Raw genomic sequence first — 20,111 nt, 5'->3', positions numbered from 1 at the left:
TGTGAAAGGGAAAAGATAATATGTGCAGTTAGAGGAATGTAAACCAATTCCGTCCTCCAAATTCCTTCCTATGTGATCTCAAAGCCAATTGACATTCTGTACGTTAGTGTAGTTTGTGTGGGAGAAGTGTGGTTTCACAGGGAGAGTAGACTGATAGTGGTGATGGTCATCCTCTGCCAATCGCTACTCTTAGCTCTCCGGCTATGGGGTCTAACCGACGTACAGCCTCTATCATAGCTTTCATAGTCTCACGGTTGTATCAACCACTATCGTCTAATCTGTCTGGAGATGTGTTAGTTTGTTTGTCTGACGGACTTCTGACTTATGTCGATCTCCGGTAAGCGCGCTGGAGAAGTGAATAGATGAATGTGTGTTAGACGCTGTGGGAAAGGGTTTGTGCTGAGTCATATTATGTGGGTTTGTGGAGTGGAGTCCTAGCCACAGAATACTACAACTCATAAGATTAATGGATGCAGCCTAGTACCACTCATTAGCTGGTCTTTGGAGGACCATATGCGTTATTATAGCTGGTGTGTGACTGTGTTTTTGATCTCTCGGTCGTCCTATCTGTATTTCATTGAGCTGTCTATACAAATTGTTTGCTCATACGGTCACGTTTCATTTGTCATTGGGTTCTAGACGTATTTGTTGCTGTGTTATTGGTGTCTGTATCATATTGTGACCGCGGCCTCATCTCTCTGCTGTACGGTGTTCATATTAGGACAGCCTCAGTACCGTGCTGTTGTTGTATTCATCGCTCTCTCTCTCTCTCTCTCTCTCTCTCTCGCTCTCGCTCTCGCTCTCGCTCTCACTCTCTCTCTCTGTCTTTATCTCTTTGTCCCTCTCTCTCAGAGCTGGTCCAGAATGGCCGTCTCCTATCCCTGCCCCTGGCGGCGGGGGACATGCACTCTCTGCTGCCAGATGAAGATGGCCGTCGGCTCTACGTGGCCATGAAGGACAACCTGCTGTCCACCAGCCTGGACGACATCACACAGAACCCCAGCAAGGTCAGACTGCCTGGCTCTCTATAGGCTTCTCACACTACTGAGCCGAACCGAGCCAAACCAAACCAAGCTGTACTGAGCTGTCCTGGTGACACAACCACCGTAATTGTTAGAACTTTGTTGGGAAAAAAAAGACGATTTGAAAAGCAATTATCCAAACCACAGTCTGGTTCTGGTCTGCATGATTGTGTGAAAAAAGGGTAATAGATCCAACACAATTACTTACACACACTTACACTCCCATGAACACACGTATTGATCCAGCTACACTCCTCAGTGAGGAAAAACATTAACTCCTAGCTGGTTTTCACCGTAACCCAGAGAATCTTGTGAGAGAATAGATGTTAGTGGCTGGATGACTGTCAGTCACTGTTGGTTGTCCAGTGTGCATGGAGAAAGTAACTTAGAGGGATAACGACGCTCAAATTGATGGTAACCAGAATACGGAGGAGTAAGCCACCTCCAGCTGTCTAGCATCCCTTCCTCTTTCCATCAAGCCCCCTGTGTCTCTCAATCCCTCTCTTTCAGACTAACACTACCTGAAATACACAGAGATCATCACACTTCTCCACCTCTCTCCTGTATGTACCCATGCCCACTACCAATCACAGCCTCTCGTACCTCTCCCTTTCCCTTTCCTCCCGCTCAAACTTTCATTCCAATACACGTAGACACACATTTACACAGGGACTCTCTCTCTCAGACTCTCTTTCCCAGACGGGAATAGCCCCGTATTGTATAAGTGAGGGTTTCATTCTAAGGTCACCCCTGTTCCCACTTCTCCCTGGCAGGAGATTGACTAGAGCGCCATGCTCCCACTAATAACACCATCCTCTGATCAACCAACCCCTGAGGCATTCCTATTGCATGAGTCCCTCACTGCCAGCCCACATCACACACAAGGACAGAAGAGCTGTGCGTGAGAGGGCGTGTGTGTTTGTGTGTGTGTGTGTCTCTGTGTGCAAATGTGACCGATCTCCAACTCTCTATTTACCCATGCCCGCTACCAGCATCATCCTAATTTCTCTCCTTTTCCATATCCTCCCTCTCTTTCTTTACTTAAAAAAAAATCCAGTTCCTTTTCAGTCCCTTGCTAATTGAGTTGCATGTTGCACAGGGATTAGTGTAGGGTCTATGCATTTCCACATCTTTGTCCATGTGACAGGGCATAGAACTGGTTATACAAAACTCCCCTCCAAGACATAGTATTCGTCACAGATGGTGGATTTATATATTCCCAGTGAGAATGCTGGTGGTCGCCCAGTCTACTACCCCCTCTGGTATTCAGGGATAGCATTTAGTATTCGATTAGCATCCCCGTTAGGTGTTGCCAAGGCAGCAGCTACAATTCCTGGGGTACAGACGGAAGTAAAGCATATCGTCATATACGAACTTTGTGCATCATACACATGTATGGGGGTGGCAGGTAGCCTAGTGGTTAGAGCGATGGGCCAGTAACCGAAAGGTTGCTAGATCGAATCCCCCGAGCTGACAAGGTAAACATCTGTCGTTCTGCCCCTGAACAAGACAGTTAACCCACTGTTCCTAGGCCGCCATTGTAAATAAGAATTTGTTCTTAAATCTTCTTCAGGATTGGTGGGTCCCCCCTGCGGGACGGTTGAGCTAACGTAGGCTAATACGATTAGCATGAGGTTGGAAGTAACAAGAACATTTCCCAAGACATAGACATATCTGATATTGGCAGAAAGCTTAAATTATTGTTAATCTAACTGCACTGTCCAATTTACAGTAGCTATTACAGTGAAATAATACCATGCCTTTGTTTGAGGAGAGTGCACAGTTTTGAACATGAAAACTTATTAATAAACAAATTAGGCACATTTGGGCAGCCTTGATACAACATTTTGAACATAAATGCAATGGTTCATTGGATCAGTCTAAAACTGTGCACATACACTGCTGCCATCTAGTGGCCAACATCTAAATTGCACCTGGGCTGGAATAATACATTATGGCCTTTCTCTTGCATTTCAAAGATGATGGTACAAAAAAATACACCAAAAAAACGTCATTTTTTTCTTTGTATTATCTTTTACCAGATCTAACGTGTTATATTCTCCTACATTCCTTTCACATTTCCACATATTTCAAAGTGTTTCCTTTCAGATGGTACCAAGAAAATGCATATCCTTGCTTCAGGGCCTGAGCTACAGGCAGTTAGATTTGGGTATGTCATTTTAGGCGAAAATTGAAAAAAGGGTTAAGAGTTAACTGACTTGCCAAGTTAAATAAAGGTTTAATAAAAATAAATAAAATACATGTATTGCTAGTTTGAGTTACCTGAGGTGGGAGAGAGTTCCCTGTAGTCATGGAGCTGTATAGTACTGTGCATTCCCTAGCCTCTGTTCTGGACCCCTGGTAGCATGTGTGTATGGGTGTCTGAGCTGTGTGTTAACTGATTGTACAGACAGTTTGGTACTTTTAATATGTCAATACCTCTCACAAAGACCAGTAGTCAATCTCCCCTCTACTTTGAGCCAGGATAGATTGCCGTTCATGATATTGATGTACCTGAAAGGCTTTACAATGAAGAGCTGGCGAATATAAGTGGCAATATAGTCCACTAGCATCCTCTGTCATTTTCCATTGAAGTTGTCAGAACCAGGGGGTTTGTCATTATAGATAGACAGCAATACTTTTTTCACCTCTTCCACACTCACGTTACAGAACTCCAAATTACAATGCTTGTCTTTCATTGGTCAGTTAAGCATGAGTATGAAGGCTCAGAGTTTGTTGTTGGCATGTCATGCATACGTTTGCTAATCTTGCCATTTAAAAAGTAATCAAAAGTTGTTGGCAATATCAAAGGGTTTTGTGATGAATGAGCCATCTGATTCAATGAAGGATGAAGCTATGTTTCCCTTTTCGCCAACATTTCATTGAAGATACTCCACATTTTGTACAATCATCGTTTATAAAAATGTACCTTTTGTTTTCGTAGTACAATTTCTTCTTCTTTTTTGTTTAGTCTCATAATTCCTCTTTTTAAAGTACTTTTGCCAATCGACTGGACAGCCAGATTTATTTGCCATTCCTTTTGCCTCGCCCCTCTACAACCATACAATTTCTCAATCCCTCATCAATCCACGGGGAATTAGCCGTTCTAACAGTCCGTTTCTCAGTGGGTGTATGCTTATCGGTAACCGGAGCTTTAAAAAATGGAAAGCTGAAATGAAGAAAGAAAGAAAAAACATCTTTATCTTTTATCACGTGATCTCTGCTACGGCCCCTAAATGACTAACTCAGTGGACATGCTGTGGAGGTTAGTCATCTATGGTGGCATGATATCACCTCATCATGGTGGCATGATATCACCTCATCATGGTGGCCTGATACCAAATCATCATGGTGGCCTGATACCAGATCATCATTATTTTTTCAGCTCTACTGGCCAGCAAGTCCAGACCGGGTGCAAGAGTGTTTGATGGCTGGAAAGGACCGGGAGGTGAGGGGTTACCAGTATAGACACACACACACACACACACACACACACACACACACACACACACACACACACACACACACACACACACACACACACACACACACACACACACACACACACACAAATACACACACACACACTTCTAACTCCAATCCCCCTCTACAGTTGGAGTGCGCTAATTTCCTGCGAGTGCTGCAGCCCTACAACCAGACCCACCTGTATGTGTGTGGAACGGGAGCCTTCAACCCTCGCTGTGCCTTCATCCCTACCACCGTCTTCCTCAAGGTAAAGCCACACACTCACTCCTTCCTCAACCAACCAGCACACCCGGGGGTCCCCCAGGAATATATTGAGGAAAACGGATGCCTATCTCAAGCTTTCTCTCTCTGTCCTTCTACATCTGTCCTATAGCAATACATCCTATACCTGTGTGTTCTGTCTGACTAAAGGCTTAGCTGTCAGCCCCTATAGCTGCGCTATCTGTTGCTACACCTACTATGTGTACTGTACTGTGTGCCCCTATACCCCGATGCCTGCCTGTCCTATGCCTCTGTGTTTTTGCCCCACGTCTCACTGATTCTTAGCTAAACTCCCGTGCTCTTCCTCTCCCTCTTTCTTCTTTCACTTTCTCACACACTGTCTTCAGGTCCCCATGTGTGATGGTGTCTGTGTTTCTGGGAGAAAGTGCGAAACCCATGAAAGGGGCTTAGACTCCTGAGCAAGGACACGAGGGGCCGCGATGCTTTGAGAGGCCAGCGGCGCTGCCTCCCTCACATTGCATTTGACAAAAAAAAATCTGCCAAATATTTACAGAGATTACGGCCTCCTTAATAGACAAGTCTGGGAGAGTTTTAGAGTTGTACTGTGCATAAGTTATGTGCAGGGGCGGACTGGGACCAAAAATCGTCCCCTGGCATTTCAAACACACCGGACCATGTCATTTTTTTCTTGACGCCCCCATTATTAGCCAGATAATGATCATTTTACGTTTAAAAAAATCAAAACAAGACAGACATGGCCAATGGCTAAACATTGACAAGACCATCTGGCATTTGCCCGTAATGCCAGATGGTCAGTCTTCCCCTGGTCATGTGGCAGTAGCGTGCGTCCATGCGTGAGTGAGTGCATGTGTGTGTATGTGTGTAGAGTGTTTAAATTGTGTCTATTCAATTCTGTTTCTTTGGCAGTCGGAGCGACAAACTCTATCATTTGGACAGACTGAATGCGGGAAGGGAAAGTGTCCATATGATCCCCACCAGAGAACTGCCTCCGCCATTATTGGTAAGATCACACACAGTATGTCTGTGAGCAAATGTCTTGTGTGTGAGTGAGTTCACACCTGTACGAAGACCTGTTTGATGTCCTTATAGGTGCAGGTGGATAATGACGTGTTGGTGCTTTTTCCATGGTTACGCCTATACAGTGTGTTGGATGATGTGTTTTTCTGTATCCCGTGTCCAGATGGGGAGCTGTATGCTGGGATCTCATCTGACTTCATGAGTCGAGACTCGGCCTTCTTCCGCAGCCTGGGCAGTCGTCATGTGATCCGCACCGAGCAGTACGATTCCTCCTGGCTGCAGAGTAAGGACGTGTATAAATGAAACAATAAAAACTCAATCATTTATCTTTGTTCTCTCTTTCACATCGAAACATTTCCCCTCATTCGCTCTAATTTGTAAACATATCTTTCACACCCTCTCTCTCTGTACTTCTCTCCGTCTAAATGGTAAAATCTCTCTTCTCTCTCGCTCTCTGTCAGATGCCCAGTTTGTTAAGGTGGCCTGGATGGCGGAGACTGATAACCCAGAGGATGATAAGGTGTACGTGTTCTTCACTGAGCGCGCTCAGGAGGCAGAGGGGGCTGCTGGGAAGGTGCTGTACTCCAGAGTGGCGCGTGTCTGCAAGGTAAGGATCTCTACGTGCCTGTGTGTACTGGTACCGATGTACGGGTGTGTGTGTGTGTGTGTGTGTGTGTGTCTGTGTCTGTGTCTGTGTGTGTATGTGTGTGTGTATGTGTGTGTGTGTGTGTGTGTGTGTGTGTGTGTGTGTGTGTGTGTGTGTGTGTGTGTGTGTGTGTGTGTGTGTGTGTGTGTGTGTGTGTGTGTGTGTGTGTGTGTGTGTGTGTGTGTGTGTGTGTGTGTGTGTGTGTGTGCGTGCCTGCGTGCGTGCGTGCGTGCGTGTGTTTATCGATGTGCCTGTATATGTGTGTTTGTTTACCATCTTACTATCACTGTTGCTGTCTCTGTCGATAGTGACATCTATTCTAATCTGGGTGTGTACAGAATGACATCGGGGGCCAGCGGAGTCTGGTGAACAAGTGGAGCACCTTCCAGAAGGCACGTATCGTGTGCTCTATCCCTGGATCCGACGGGATACAGACTCACTTTGACCAACTACGTGAGTATGAACTATCAACTTGACCTCGCTCTTACTGACCAGTGACCACACACACATGACCATAAGCTCACCGACCATGACCACCAATTCACCAAGTGAAACACAAACAATCGTACTAAAGTTCAACAGACGTACCATAATGGTTAATGGTGTTGAATCTCAATAAGACAGCAGTGGAGGAGGGAGTGGATATTGTATAGACTGTATTGGCTCTAAAGCAACTACGGTGCCTTCAGATTGTATTCACACCACTTTACTTTGTCCACATTTTGGTGTGTTACAGCCGGGTTAAAACATTTATTCAATTGACATGTTGTGTCACTGATCTACACATAATACCCCATAATATCAAAGTGGAATTTTGTTAGTATATATATATATATTTTTTTATGAATTGAAAATGGTAACAGCTGAAATGTCTTCAGTCAATAAGTATTCAAACGATTTGTTGTGGCCTAAATAAGTTCAGGAGTAAAAATGTGCTTAACAAGTCGCATAATAAGTTGCATGGACTCATTCCGTGTTCAATAATAGTGGTTAAAATGATTTTGTGAGGTCTAACCCATCTCTGTACCCCACACACACAATTAACTGTAAGGTCCCTCAATCGAGTAGTGAATTTCAAGCACAGATACAACCACAAAGACCAGGGGAGGTTTTACAATGCCTCGCAAAGAAGGACACCACTGACGTGTACAAATAAAAAGCAGACGCTGAATATATTCCTATATATTGTAATATATATATATTATAATATATTCCTTTGATATATTCCTATATATTATAATATATTCCTTTGATATATTCCTATATATTATAATATATTCCTTTGATATATTCCTATATATTGTAATATATATATATTATAATATATTCCTTTGAGCGTGGTGAAGTTATTCATTTGGCTTTGGATGGTGTATCAATACACTCAGCCAGTACAAAGAGACAGGCCTCCTTCGACACCTTCCTAACTCAGTTGCCGAAGAGGAAGGAAACCGCTCAGGGATTTCACCACGAGGCCAATGGTGATTTTAAAACAGTTACTGACTTTAATGGTTGTGATATGAGAAAACTGAGGATGGATCAACAACATTGTAGTTACTCCACAATACTAACCTATATGACAGAGTGAAAAGAAGGAAGCATGTGCAGAATATAAATATAACAAAACATGCTTCCTGTTTGCAACAAGGCACATAACCCTTTCCTGCAGTCAAATGACCTAGTTGCCTCATGGGTTGAATGCTATTAATATTTTTCATAATTTCATAATTAATAAACAAGCTGCTGAAAATCCAGTGCTTCTATGTCAAACGGTTTTGTTATGTGATGTATATAAAGTGTAAATATTGGGATTCAAATTCTAACTTAATACATTACAACTCGATATCTGACATGGCGAAGGTGTCTTCTATTTTTATACCCATAACCATGTGTGTGAGGTGTATACTTCTGTTTCAAAATAGATTTGTTTAAGACTACCAATAAACACTCTGTGTGACCCTGATTTAGCCCACTGCAGTAAAAGGTTATTACTTAATACTGCAAAAAATTTGGCAAGGACATTTTTCACTTTTTTGTCCTGAATAAATAAGTGTTTGGTTTGGGGCAAATCCAAAACATCACTGAGTACCACTCTTCATAATTTCAATCATGGTGGTGGCTGCATCATGTTATGGGTATGCTTGTCATCGGAATATAAGTTATAAGCACAGGCACAATCAGAGAGGAAAATCTGGTTCAGTCTGCTTTCCAACAGACACTAGAAGACAAATTCACCTTAAAGCAGGACAATAACCTAAACAAGGCCACATCTATACTGGAGTTGCTTACAGAGACGACATTGAATGCTCCAAGTTGCCTTGTTACCGTTTTGACTTAAATCGGCATGGAAATCTATAGCAAGACTTGAAAATGGCTGTCTAGCAATGATCAACAATCAACTTGACAGAGCTTGAAGAATTTTTAAAAGAATAATGGGAAAATATTGTACAATCCAGGTGTGCAAAGTTCTTAGGATACTTCCCCAAAAAGACTCACAGCTGCAATCGCCACAAAAGGTGGTTCTACAAAGAATTGCCTCAGGGGTGTGAATACTTTTCTATTTCTGTAATTCATTTTCAATAAATGTGCTAAAATGTATAAAAACATGTTTTCACTTTGTCATTATGGGGTATTGTATGTAGATGGGTAAGAAAAAAATTGATTTAATCCGTTTTTGAATTCAGGCTGTAACACAACGTAATGCGGTATCAATGCATTCTGAGGGCACTGTATATAGAAGTGAAGAGTCTATGTTTGGCCTACAGAAAGCTTAGTGTTTTGATCATGCAGCCAGCATAACTCCACTCCACCCTGGCTTGTGGTATTCCACTCTGTTACCACGGTGACCAGCAGCCCTGTCCTTTTTACCCTGCGCTGCCTTTGTAGTACTTCAGCACTAGTCGCCCTGGCAACTACCATGAAGTCTCTATTAGAGAGCATTTAAGGGTCTAGCATCTCCCCTTTCTGTGATCTCCGGTTTTTCAAGTCTGTGTGTGTCTGTGTGAGTGTACATGTGTGTCTATGCTTGTGCATGCACTCTGTCATCGCTAGTTTTATGGGCCATAGAGTATCAGTCAGTGATGTGATCAGTAGTTGGCCTCGCTAGAAGCGAGACCGAGAGACAGGACCGTTCCCTTATCACATCTGTTTCTGTAAACACAACCAGCCAGTAAAATAAACAACACCCCTCCCCCCCTCTCGCTGGGGTTATACTGAGGCAAAGTGAACCACACACATCATAACACATACACACACACACAAACACACACACAAACATACACACACACACAAACATACACACATCACACACAGACAACTCCCTGTCCAACCCGTCTCACCCAGGACAGTGAGTAGGAAGATGAACATAAACATCCCCACACAACAACCTGCCCCGGGACACGTTGCAACTGAAAAGATCCCATCGGCCCAAGAATGCCGCCGGTGTTGTGTTTACGGCACGCTCCGTCGGCCAGAAACACTACGAATCGCATGAGCGCCTTGTTTGGGTCCGGGGCCCCTCATGTTGAAGGAGCCAGGCTGTTATCGATGCCGGAACTTCTACAAGAATATTTGGGTGTCAACTCTAACAAGAGCCACTATCCTGGCAGGTCATCAGTGTTTGTACAGGTGAAAGGGATTGTTTACAGTCTGGAGCACTCAACCATCAGTACTTATTGAATACATTCGTTTCTAATCCTCCTATAGTCAGAATAAAGTGTTACCAACTGTAGTCTTTGATTGAAAGCTTATGAGACACATGGTTAGCAGTGGTGTAAGGTACTTAAGTAAATCTAGTTCTACTTAAGTACTTTTTGGGGGTATCTGTACGTTACTATTTATATTTTTGACAACTTTTACTTCACTACATTCCTAAAGAAAATAATGTACTTTTCTACCCCATACAGTTTCGTGACACCCAAAAGTACTTGTTACATTTTCAATGCTTAGCAGGACAGGAAAATGGTCCAATTCACCCACTTATCAAGAGAACATCTATGGTCATATCTCCCTACATCCCTACTATCTGGTGGACTCACTAAACAGAAATGCTTAGTGTTGGGAGTGTGCCCCTAGCTATCCGTAAATTCAAAAAAAAAAAATGCTGTCTGGTTTGCTTAATATAAGGAATGTGAAATGATTTATACGTTTACTTTGACTTTTGATACTGAAGTATATTTCAAAAGAAATACTTTGACTTTCACTCAAGTAGCATTTTACTGCGTGACTTTCACTTTTACATGAGTCATTTTCTGTTAACTTATCTTTACTTTTACTCAAGCATGATAATTGGATACTTTTCCCACCACTGCGTGTTAGGGAAGCTCTCAGAGTATCGGAGTATATTAAACAAATATATATGTGTTTTAATAGGCCTACATATAGATATCTAAAATGTCTTTTGAATGTGTTCATCAGTTGGAAACATTTGAAGGGCGTCTGTTTGTGGCCAGAAGCCCATAAACAGACGTATAAAGCCAGGAGAGATGGAATTCCCTGGCGTGTTACTGTGTTGTTATTCAGGACAGTCATACCATCAGTTTGGACCGGGAGACACTAACTGTTTGACCACAAAGTTTAGGTTAGACCACTCAGGTCCCGAAGCAGAGGACAACAAAGTATTGAGGAGTTTGGGGTTTATAGATTTCAATGATTTAGAGGAAGTTGGTGTGTGTGTGTATATGTGTGTGTGTCGCTGTGTGTGTGCGCCCACATCCTAGTCCCTAGATGGCCTAGCTCGGATGAGGGAATAGGAGGGGTGGAGAGTTGAGGAGAAGGGTATTTTCTGGGATAAGGCTGTGAAAGATAGGGGCTAGAGCTGGAGGGGTGTGGGCAAGACAAGGATATCTCCCAACCCGGGGGAACAGATCTCTTTGTTTAGAGGAACTGACACAAGTAGAGCCCTCGGGAGAGAAAATGAGACACAGACAAAGAGAGAGAGAAAGAACTAGAGGGTTGGGAGGACAAAGTGAAAGACAAAGAAATGTATTGGAAGAGAGACTTCAAAAGGTGGATTTGAGAGATAAACGGAAGATGATCGTTCAGACAGAGAGAGAGAGAAAGAAATTAGGATGAAGATGTGTTGGATATAGAACAAAGGGAGAAGTAGAATGTAGGAGAAAGTTAATGCATTCTAGGCCGGGTTTGAGAGAGAGAGAGAGAGAGAGAGAGAGAGAGAGAGAGAGAGAGAGAGAGAGCAGTGCCTCTGCAGCATGGTGTACCCAGAGTCCTCTGCTGTGTGTTGTGCCCTGAGCTATGCTGCGGCATTTGTGTGCGTGCTGCAGTGTGTGTGTATGTGTGCAACGTTGTGTGTGTGCAGTGATGTACAGTGCCAGTCGAGTTTGGACACACCTACTCATTCAAGGGTTTTTCTTTATTTGACTATTTTCTACATTGTAGAATAATAGTGAAGACATCAAAACTATGAAATAACACATATGGAATCATGTAGTAACCAAAAAAGTGTTTTATATTTGAGATTTTTCAAAGTTTGCCTTGGTGACAGCTTTCCACACTCTTGGCATTCTCTTGTGTGTGTGTGTGTGTGTGTGTGCGTGTGTGCGTGTGTGAGAGAGAGATGAGATTAGATTTCCACCAGTCTGATCCCATCGAGGCCACATGAAGCAGCAGGAACTAGAGGAATGTGAGAGAGTAATAATACTCTTTACTGTGTACCACACCTCAAATACAAGCCCACCATACATACTGTGTGTGTGTGTGTGCGTGCTTTGCGTTTGTCCGTTAATGTGCGCGTGCGTTCCTGCGTGCGTGTCTATGCATGTGTTCGTGTATCGCGTGTAATGTGTGCGTGCGTGTACATATCCATGTCTTGTTTGTGTACATGTACACGCGTCATGTATTTGGTCAGTAGTTGATCTGTGTCGTGGGGAAGGGATAGAGGACAGTGTGGGGGCCTTAGGGAACAGACAGGCAGAGTGGCCTGGCTGCGTGGCAGGGGAGGGCTGCTACATGAGGATTGGTCATGGAGGATCAACTCGTCTCCAGCTCTCACACTGAGATGGGATATTACTGCCTGGGATTCATTAGACTGGTCCACTCAGCCGTACCATCACACCAAACGGCATTAGGAACACACACACACACACGCGCACATGGGAACACACTTGAACACACACACATACTCACTCTCACGCGCATGAATGCTGGCCCGCACGCGCACACACACACACACACACACACACTCACACACACACACACACACACACACACACACACACACACACACACACACACACACACACACACACACACACACACTCAGTGATGGAAGAAGTAATCATAAGTAATCATCATATTTGAGTAAAAGTTAAGATACCACAAAGACATGCTCCGGAACTTTGGCGCCTACATTGTAAAACCACGTTTTTAGGATCTGAACACATTTCATTTTTATTTCATTTAACTAGGCAAGTCAGTCAAGAACAAATTCCTATTTACAATGACGGCTTACCCCGGACGACGCTGGGCCAATTGTGTGCTGCCCTTATGGGTCTCCCAATCACGGCCAGATGTGATACAGCCTGGATTCAAACCAGGGACTGTATTGACACCTCTTGCTCTGAGATGAAGTGCCTTAAACCGCTGCGCCACTCGGGAGCCCATAACTAAACACTTTTCTGCATTTAGAATTTCAATAAAAACACGTGTGAACATGTTTTTGAACACATGAACCCTAAAGTCGATGTCCGCTCCCCCGCGTAAATCAAATTAGCATAATACACAAATCCCCATCAAAATCCATCTGTTTAAACTAGAGAGATCTGTTTTTTTTGCATGGGCTGCGTCTCAATCCACCACATCTGCCAATGGCAGCCTTCCGTATCTACGGTGGAAGGTGGCCGAGCGACAGCGGTCGGCGTTTGTCAGACCATGAGACATCCAGAAAATTGCTCTTCTCACGAGCACATCTGTAGCATCCCAACAGTTATCGCTACACACTCATATGACCCCTCTATGGAAAGGTGAGACTCTCGCGAACAAGTACATTTTGGTTTCGCTCTAAGACTCTCACAAGACTCGTCTGAAGGAAGCCTGGTACCAGTTTAATGAATGAATGACCACGTTATAGGGAAGTAGTTGAGTGCTCAAAAGGTTTTGTTAAATATGGGTCAAAAATCTAATCATTTCCTGGTCTTTCTTATCTCTCAGATATAGGACAGTCATTTTAAGTCCAACTTCCTTTTGATTCAATTTTTGACCATTTGTTTTTCCGTGTTTGGATCTGTTATTCAATGCGTTTCTGTGCGCTAAAAGCAGTAAGACCAAATTCAATGTTTCCTCAAATAAGTGTTTTAATATATTGTTTTGATACCTGAAGGGGTCCTTAAATTCCAAAATCATATAGTTAAATGATCATTGGTATGACCGTCATAGAATAATTTGATATGTTAGTTTAGTAAAAACACCCGGCTTAGACCCTAAACACTGGTGGTGGGGTTTTAACACTGTCGGGTGTAGAGCCGCAGTTGCATATTTCAAGCATGCCTTTAGAGTGAATGTGAGCGATACCACCCCTGGCTGTGTTTGTTAGTGGCGGAAACAGGAAACTTTGGAGACTTCTGTTCACCAAGTGACTATCTAAGTGAATGTGTTTCAATGAAAAGTACATCCTTTATGACCACATATTATACATTTCCTAAGGCCTTCAGTTATGGCCTAGTTATCCTCGACATTGTGGTCTGAATCCAGGCACATGGACCACATCAGACATGCAAGTCACGACACACTGGTTTGCATAGTGATTAGTAAGTCCAATCGGAATCCAGGAATATATCCAACAATTGGACTATTTTATCACCCACAACCGCCACTCAGAATGACTACTTGATGAAAGATTTAACAAACAAAAGTACCTAAACCATCTAAACAGGAACAAGCATCTCAGTATTGGGTACAGTGGTAGAGAAAGTATTCAATTGTCATACTTAAGGAAAAAGGAACAAGGAAATGCTATGCATGAAATACCTTATAACAATCAAACCAGACAGAACAATCTCCTTTTTCTATTGACTTTTTGGAGGTCAGGAAAAATGTACACACACACACACACACACGTAAACACACACACACACACACACGTAAACACACACACAGGCACACACGCACGCATGGATAGAGAGAGAAAACTCACACAACCCTACCACAAACTCAAACTCTGTTATGTCACCTTTTTATTTTTATTTTTTTACTGCAAATCAACCCTATAATCAGTTTGACAAAAGTCTAGTACCTAAGTCATGTGTCCCATCTCTTCTCCTTCCAGAGGACATCTTTATCCTCCATGATGGAAAGGACAAGAAGAACCCTCTGATCTACGGCCTCTTCACCACATCTAGGTAAGCCAGCTTCCGGGAACACAGTTCACCACAACCCCACGGTCATTGGAGTAGTCATTTGTTTCCCAGGGCTGATGTAATGTAAGTCTTCTGTAGCTGTTATAAGACCTTTAGGAATGCATACATGAGGGGTGCCCAAGGTAAAGTGTTACCAGATATTTAGCATTGTTTGTGCATCCCAGAGCTGCCACAGATGTAAAACAGTTATGAGACCGTGACAATGACGCACAAACGCTTTAAATCGTTACTTTTGTATGGGGCGGCATATTTCTGTTGTATGTTGTGTTGGGTTGCACAGTGTTTTATCGTGACAGTAGTTTGTGTTCGGTTTGGCTGCCTGGCAAGTGACTAATGGCTTGTGTAATACATGCTGTGGGTTAGGAGAGAGGGAGAAAGTGTGCGTGTGCGTGCCGGCGTAATCGGGACGTTAGATACTCTAGTGCGTGTAGACAGTATCGGCTGTGGAGGAGGAGAGAGAGTGTCCAGTGACACGTTACATAATTCCGTTTTCGCTGCTGGTGATGGGCAGGACTCACCTGAACGTATGCTTGTAAATGAATTTTATCAATCTATGTAGCCTATTGATTTGCTCTTGATGAATAAATAAAACTCAAATGTTTTGTTGTTTCCATGTAATTCTAGCCACCTAGCAATTTTATGAAATTGGCGTTTAGCTAGCTACCAAGCCATTTCGGGCTATCAATCAAGTTAGAACTAGCGTCTCTAACTATCTTATCTGGCATGCCTGCATGGCAAGGTTGTTAGACTTAAGAAAATACAAACATTTGTTTAATTACTGGGTTATGATACTACAGTGCCTTCAGAAAGTATTCACATCGCTTAACTTTTTCCAGCCTGAATTTAAAATGAGATTTTGTGTCAATGTCTTACACACAATACCCCATAATGTCAAAGTAAAATTATGGTGTTCGAAATTTGTACAAATTCATAAAAAATGAGAAGCTGAAATGTCTTGAGTCAATAAGTATTCAAGCCCTTTGTTATGGCAAGCCTAAATCAAATCAGGTGTAAAAATGTGCTTAACGGGTCACATAATAAGTTGCATGGACTCTGTGAAATAATAGTGTTTGAAAAAGAAAAGGAGAGCCGCACACTAGGAGCACAGGTGCAATAATTTAATAACCTAATATCCAACGTTTCGACAGACAAGCTGTCTTCAAGTGTTCTACTCCGATTGAATATCCCTTTAAGCATTGTAAAGTTATTAATTCCACTTTGGATGATGTATCAATACACCCAGTCACTACAAAGATACAGGAGTCCTTCCTTAGTTGAGAGGAAGGAAATCACTCAAGGAAGCCAGGCCAATGGTGACTTTAAAACAGTTACAGGGTTTAAAGGCTATGATAGGAGAAAACTGAGGATGGATCAACAACATTGCAGTTACACTACAATACTAACCTAAATGGCAGAGGGAAAAGAAGGAAGCCCCCATGCAGAATAAAATTATTCCAAAACATGCAACCTGTTTGCTATAAGGCACTAAAGTAAAACTGCAAAATATGTGGTAAAGAAATTAACTTTATGCCCTAAATGCAAACCCTTATGTCTGGGGCAAATCCAACACAACACATCACTGAGAAACACTTCATATTTTCAAGAATTGTGTTGCCTGCATAATGTTATGGGTATGCTTGTCATCGGCAAGGACAAGGGAGTTTTTAGGGATAAAAGAAATGGAATAGAGCTAAGCACAGGCAATATTTTGGAAAGAAAATCTGGTTCAGGGTGTTTTCTAACACACTGGGAGACAAATTCACCTTTCAGCAGGACAATAACCTAAAACACAAGGCCAAATATACACTGAAGTTGCTTACCAAGACAACATAGAATGTTTCTCAGTGGCATAGTTAGAGTTTTGACTTAAATTGGCTTGAAAATCTATGGCAAGACTTGAAAATGGTTGCCAATGATCAACAACCAACTTGACAGTTTGAAGCTGATTCTAACATGTATTGACCAGGGGTGTGAATACTTACAGTTGAAGTCGGAAGTTTACATACACCTTAGCCAAATACATTTAAACTCAGTTTTTCACAATTCCTGACATTTAATCAGAGTAAAAACTCCCTGTCTTAGGTCAGTTAGGATCACCACTTATTTTAAGAATGTGAAATGTCAGAATAATAGTAGAGAGAATGATTTATTTCAGATTCTATTTCTTTCATCACGTTCTCAGTGGGTCAGAAGATTACATACACTCAATTAGTATTTGGTAGCATTGGCTTTCTATTGTTTAACTTGGGTCAAAAGTTTAGGGTAGCCTTCCACAAGCTTCCCACAATAAGTTGGGTGAATTTTGTCCCATTCCTCCTGACAGAGCTTATGTAACTGAGTCAGGTTTGTAGACCTCCTTGCTCACTCACGCTTTTTCAGTTCTGCCCACAAATGTTCTATAGGATAGAGGTCAGGGCTATGTGATGGCCACTCCAATACCTTGACTTTGTTGTCCTTACGCCAGTTTGCCACAACTTTGGAAGTATGCTTGGGGTCATTGTCCATTTGGAAGACCCATTTGCGACCAAGATTTAACTTCCTGACTGATGTCTTGAGATGTTGCTTCAATATATCCACATAATTTTCCTCCTCATGATGCCATCTATTTTGTGAAGTGCACCAGTCCCTCCTGCAGCAAAGCACCCCCACAACATGATGTTTCCACCCCCGTGCTTCACCATTGGGATGGTTTCTTCGGCTTGCAAGCCTTCCACTTTTTCCTAAAACATAACGATGGTCATTATGGCCAAACAATTCTATTTTTGTTTCACCAGACCAGAGGACATTTCTCCAAAAAGTAAGATCTTTGTCCCCATGTGCAGCTGCAAACCGTAGACTGGCTTATTTATGGCAGTTTTGGAGCAGTGGCTTCTTCCTTGCCGAGCGGCCTTTCAGGCTATGTTGCTATCTTAGACACCCTTTTTCCCGATTTTGATGTAACTTGGGTGAATGATGTGTCTTGACATAGATATCCGTAATTTACAAAATTGTCTGATTGGCCCAAGGAGGTGTGTGTGTGTGTGTGTGTGTGAGAAAGAGAGATAGACAAAGAGACAGAGAATGTGCATTGTCTGCAATGGCACATTCTCTCTGGTTGTGTGATTAGTGTGGAGGTTCTGGGAATAGCCCAGTAAACCAGGCTCTGGTAGCATGTGGGCTAAGGGCCATGTGGTGGAGAGGGCTCTGGGGTTGACCGTATCCGGGTGGGGTTTCACTTGTAAAATATGCATTTAGAAATATGGAATCATGGAATCTGTGACACTATATTTCACTGCGGATGGTAGTATGATTGATGGTGGTATGGGAGCATCCCTATCCTGATGATTATCATTGGCTTCAGTGAAGACTGATCTGATCCGGAATCAGGTTTGAGACACGCAAGCTTTGACACACATCCCATGAGTATACTGACACACAGCAAATTGGCCGGTGTTACCTACTGTTGATTTTTCAGTATAACATTTATCGTGTTGATTCAGGTTTTAAATGACCTATGGAAGTGTTAAATTAACACTAATTACTGTAAAAGAAGCCCAGTGTTGGTGTTAATAACCAGTGTTAAACCAAAACCACATGAAAAATGATCATATTTCGCAGCATGCTCCATAGCTGGTTCATTTTTTTGTAATTGTTTCGTTTCAATATCTATGTTTTTGCATGTACATTGATTGATTAATTAATAGTACGGCATTCAATATAAATAACATACATTTTTCATAAGATAGTCCAATCTGTTACTTGGACTTATTGCACCTGTTACTGAAATGGTTTTTCCAGTTTAGATGATTTAGGTAGTCTCATATCTTAGTCTTCACAACCTGGCAGTCATTCTGAATGCAGGTTGCTGATGAATAAAAATACTGACTTGATTCCAATAGGAATTACACATCACTTTGCAAGCCAGCATAATGTGACTTGTAGGCCTGAGGTGGCCTGTAAACCAGGAGTTTTAGGCCACTGTACTGTATTAGGGTAAAACCTGGCCCTCAAAATAAGACCTTTTGAAATACGTATTGTATTGTCTTGAATAAAAAAACATTTATTAAAACAGATTCACTTAAGATCTCACATGGTGAAGGCCACAGGACAGAAAATGGATGAATGCAACAACCATGTCTCTGTCACTAACAAATACAGTCATGGGTGGTAACTCTACAATTCACTCGAAAGGCACACTGGGAAATACGCAAATAAGGATTTACACTAAGTACTGTGTTAATTTGACACTGAAAGTGTGGACCCTAATAGACACTGGACCAGTGTTAAACGTAACACTCTCAGTGTTGATTTAACACTAGATCATTTGCTGTGTGACATACAGACAACAGACAGTACTGTCTGTAGTAACAGATGATAGCAGACACATAACAGACTGGCTGTGTGAGTGTCATTGTGTTTTACAGTTGATTGACAGGCAATAACCTTCTCTTCCCCACAGTGACATTCTGAATGGCTCAGCGGTGTGTGTGTACCGCATGCAGGACGTGGTCCGGGCATACAAAGGAAATTTCTACCACAAAGAGGGACCACAGTACAAGTGGGCCGAGTACACAGGAAAGATCCCCTACCCAAGACCTGGCACAGTAAGTTCCCTTCTAATGAGTTGTCATTCCCCGTCCATCATTACTCACCATATTCTAATTCATCATGTAATACCAAATGTACTGAGGACGAGGCTCTCTGCCAATTCAAAGGAAACAACAACTCTCTAGTACAACAACTCTAGTACAATGGGCCAACCAGTTTCTTCTCAACCTGAACTTAAACCCAACTCTAACCATATTATGTCCGACTCCATCCATGGCTTTGAATGCTTGATGCCAATACAACTCTCGCTCTCTCCCTCCAGTGTCCCAGCAGCACATACGGTAGCTACAGCTCTACCCGGGAGTACCCCGATGACGTCATCTTCTTCAGCCGTACCCACCCTCTGCTGCAGGAGGCGGTGCTTCCGCTGGGAGGGCGCCCCTTGTTGGTCAGGGTGGGAGTGCACTACAAGTTCAGCCGGCTGCTGGTGGAACGAGTAGAGGCAGTGGATGGACAGTATGACGTCCTGTTCATCGGCACAGGTGTGTGTGTGCGGGAAGAGGTTTTGTGAGGGTATGTGTGTGTGTGTATGTGCTTGCGTGTGTGTGTATGTGCTTGCGTGTGTGTGTGTGTGCGCGTGTGTGTGTTTGAGTACATTACAAGCAGGAGTGTCCTCTGTGTTGCAGACTCCGGCCAGGTGCTGAAGTCTATCCACCTCCCTAAAGAACACGGTGTCCCCCAGGAGGTCACCCTGGAGCAGCTGCAGGTCTTCCAGGTACAACGCTGTATCCTTACCTTTTA

General features: G+C 42.8%; 1 protein-coding gene across 1 annotated transcript in view; it reads left to right on the top strand.

Annotated features, from left to right (window-relative positions):
- Positions 1 to 20,111, top strand: part of LOC109907844 (semaphorin-3ab-like) — a 29,069-nt gene that overhangs the window by 4,964 nt on the left and 3,994 nt on the right. Inside the window, exons 2-12 of the mRNA XM_031794014.1 lie at positions 853 to 1,007; positions 4,408 to 4,470; positions 4,636 to 4,755; positions 5,658 to 5,751; positions 5,932 to 6,051; positions 6,230 to 6,375; positions 6,753 to 6,867; positions 14,693 to 14,765; positions 19,222 to 19,366; positions 19,633 to 19,852; positions 19,997 to 20,085. Coding sequence (XP_031649874.1) covers positions 853 to 1,007; positions 4,408 to 4,470; positions 4,636 to 4,755; positions 5,658 to 5,751; positions 5,932 to 6,051; positions 6,230 to 6,375; positions 6,753 to 6,867; positions 14,693 to 14,765; positions 19,222 to 19,366; positions 19,633 to 19,852; positions 19,997 to 20,085 — 1,340 coding nt within the window. The remainder of the gene's footprint in view (positions 1 to 852; positions 1,008 to 4,407; positions 4,471 to 4,635; positions 4,756 to 5,657; positions 5,752 to 5,931; positions 6,052 to 6,229; positions 6,376 to 6,752; positions 6,868 to 14,692; positions 14,766 to 19,221; positions 19,367 to 19,632; positions 19,853 to 19,996; positions 20,086 to 20,111) is intronic.

Source organism: Oncorhynchus kisutch, linkage group LG17 (genome assembly GCF_002021735.2).
Source record: "Oncorhynchus kisutch isolate 150728-3 linkage group LG17, Okis_V2, whole genome shotgun sequence".
Taxonomy (NCBI): Eukaryota; Metazoa; Chordata; class Actinopteri; order Salmoniformes; family Salmonidae; genus Oncorhynchus; species Oncorhynchus kisutch.
This window is presented reverse-complemented; position numbering and strand designations above follow the sequence as displayed.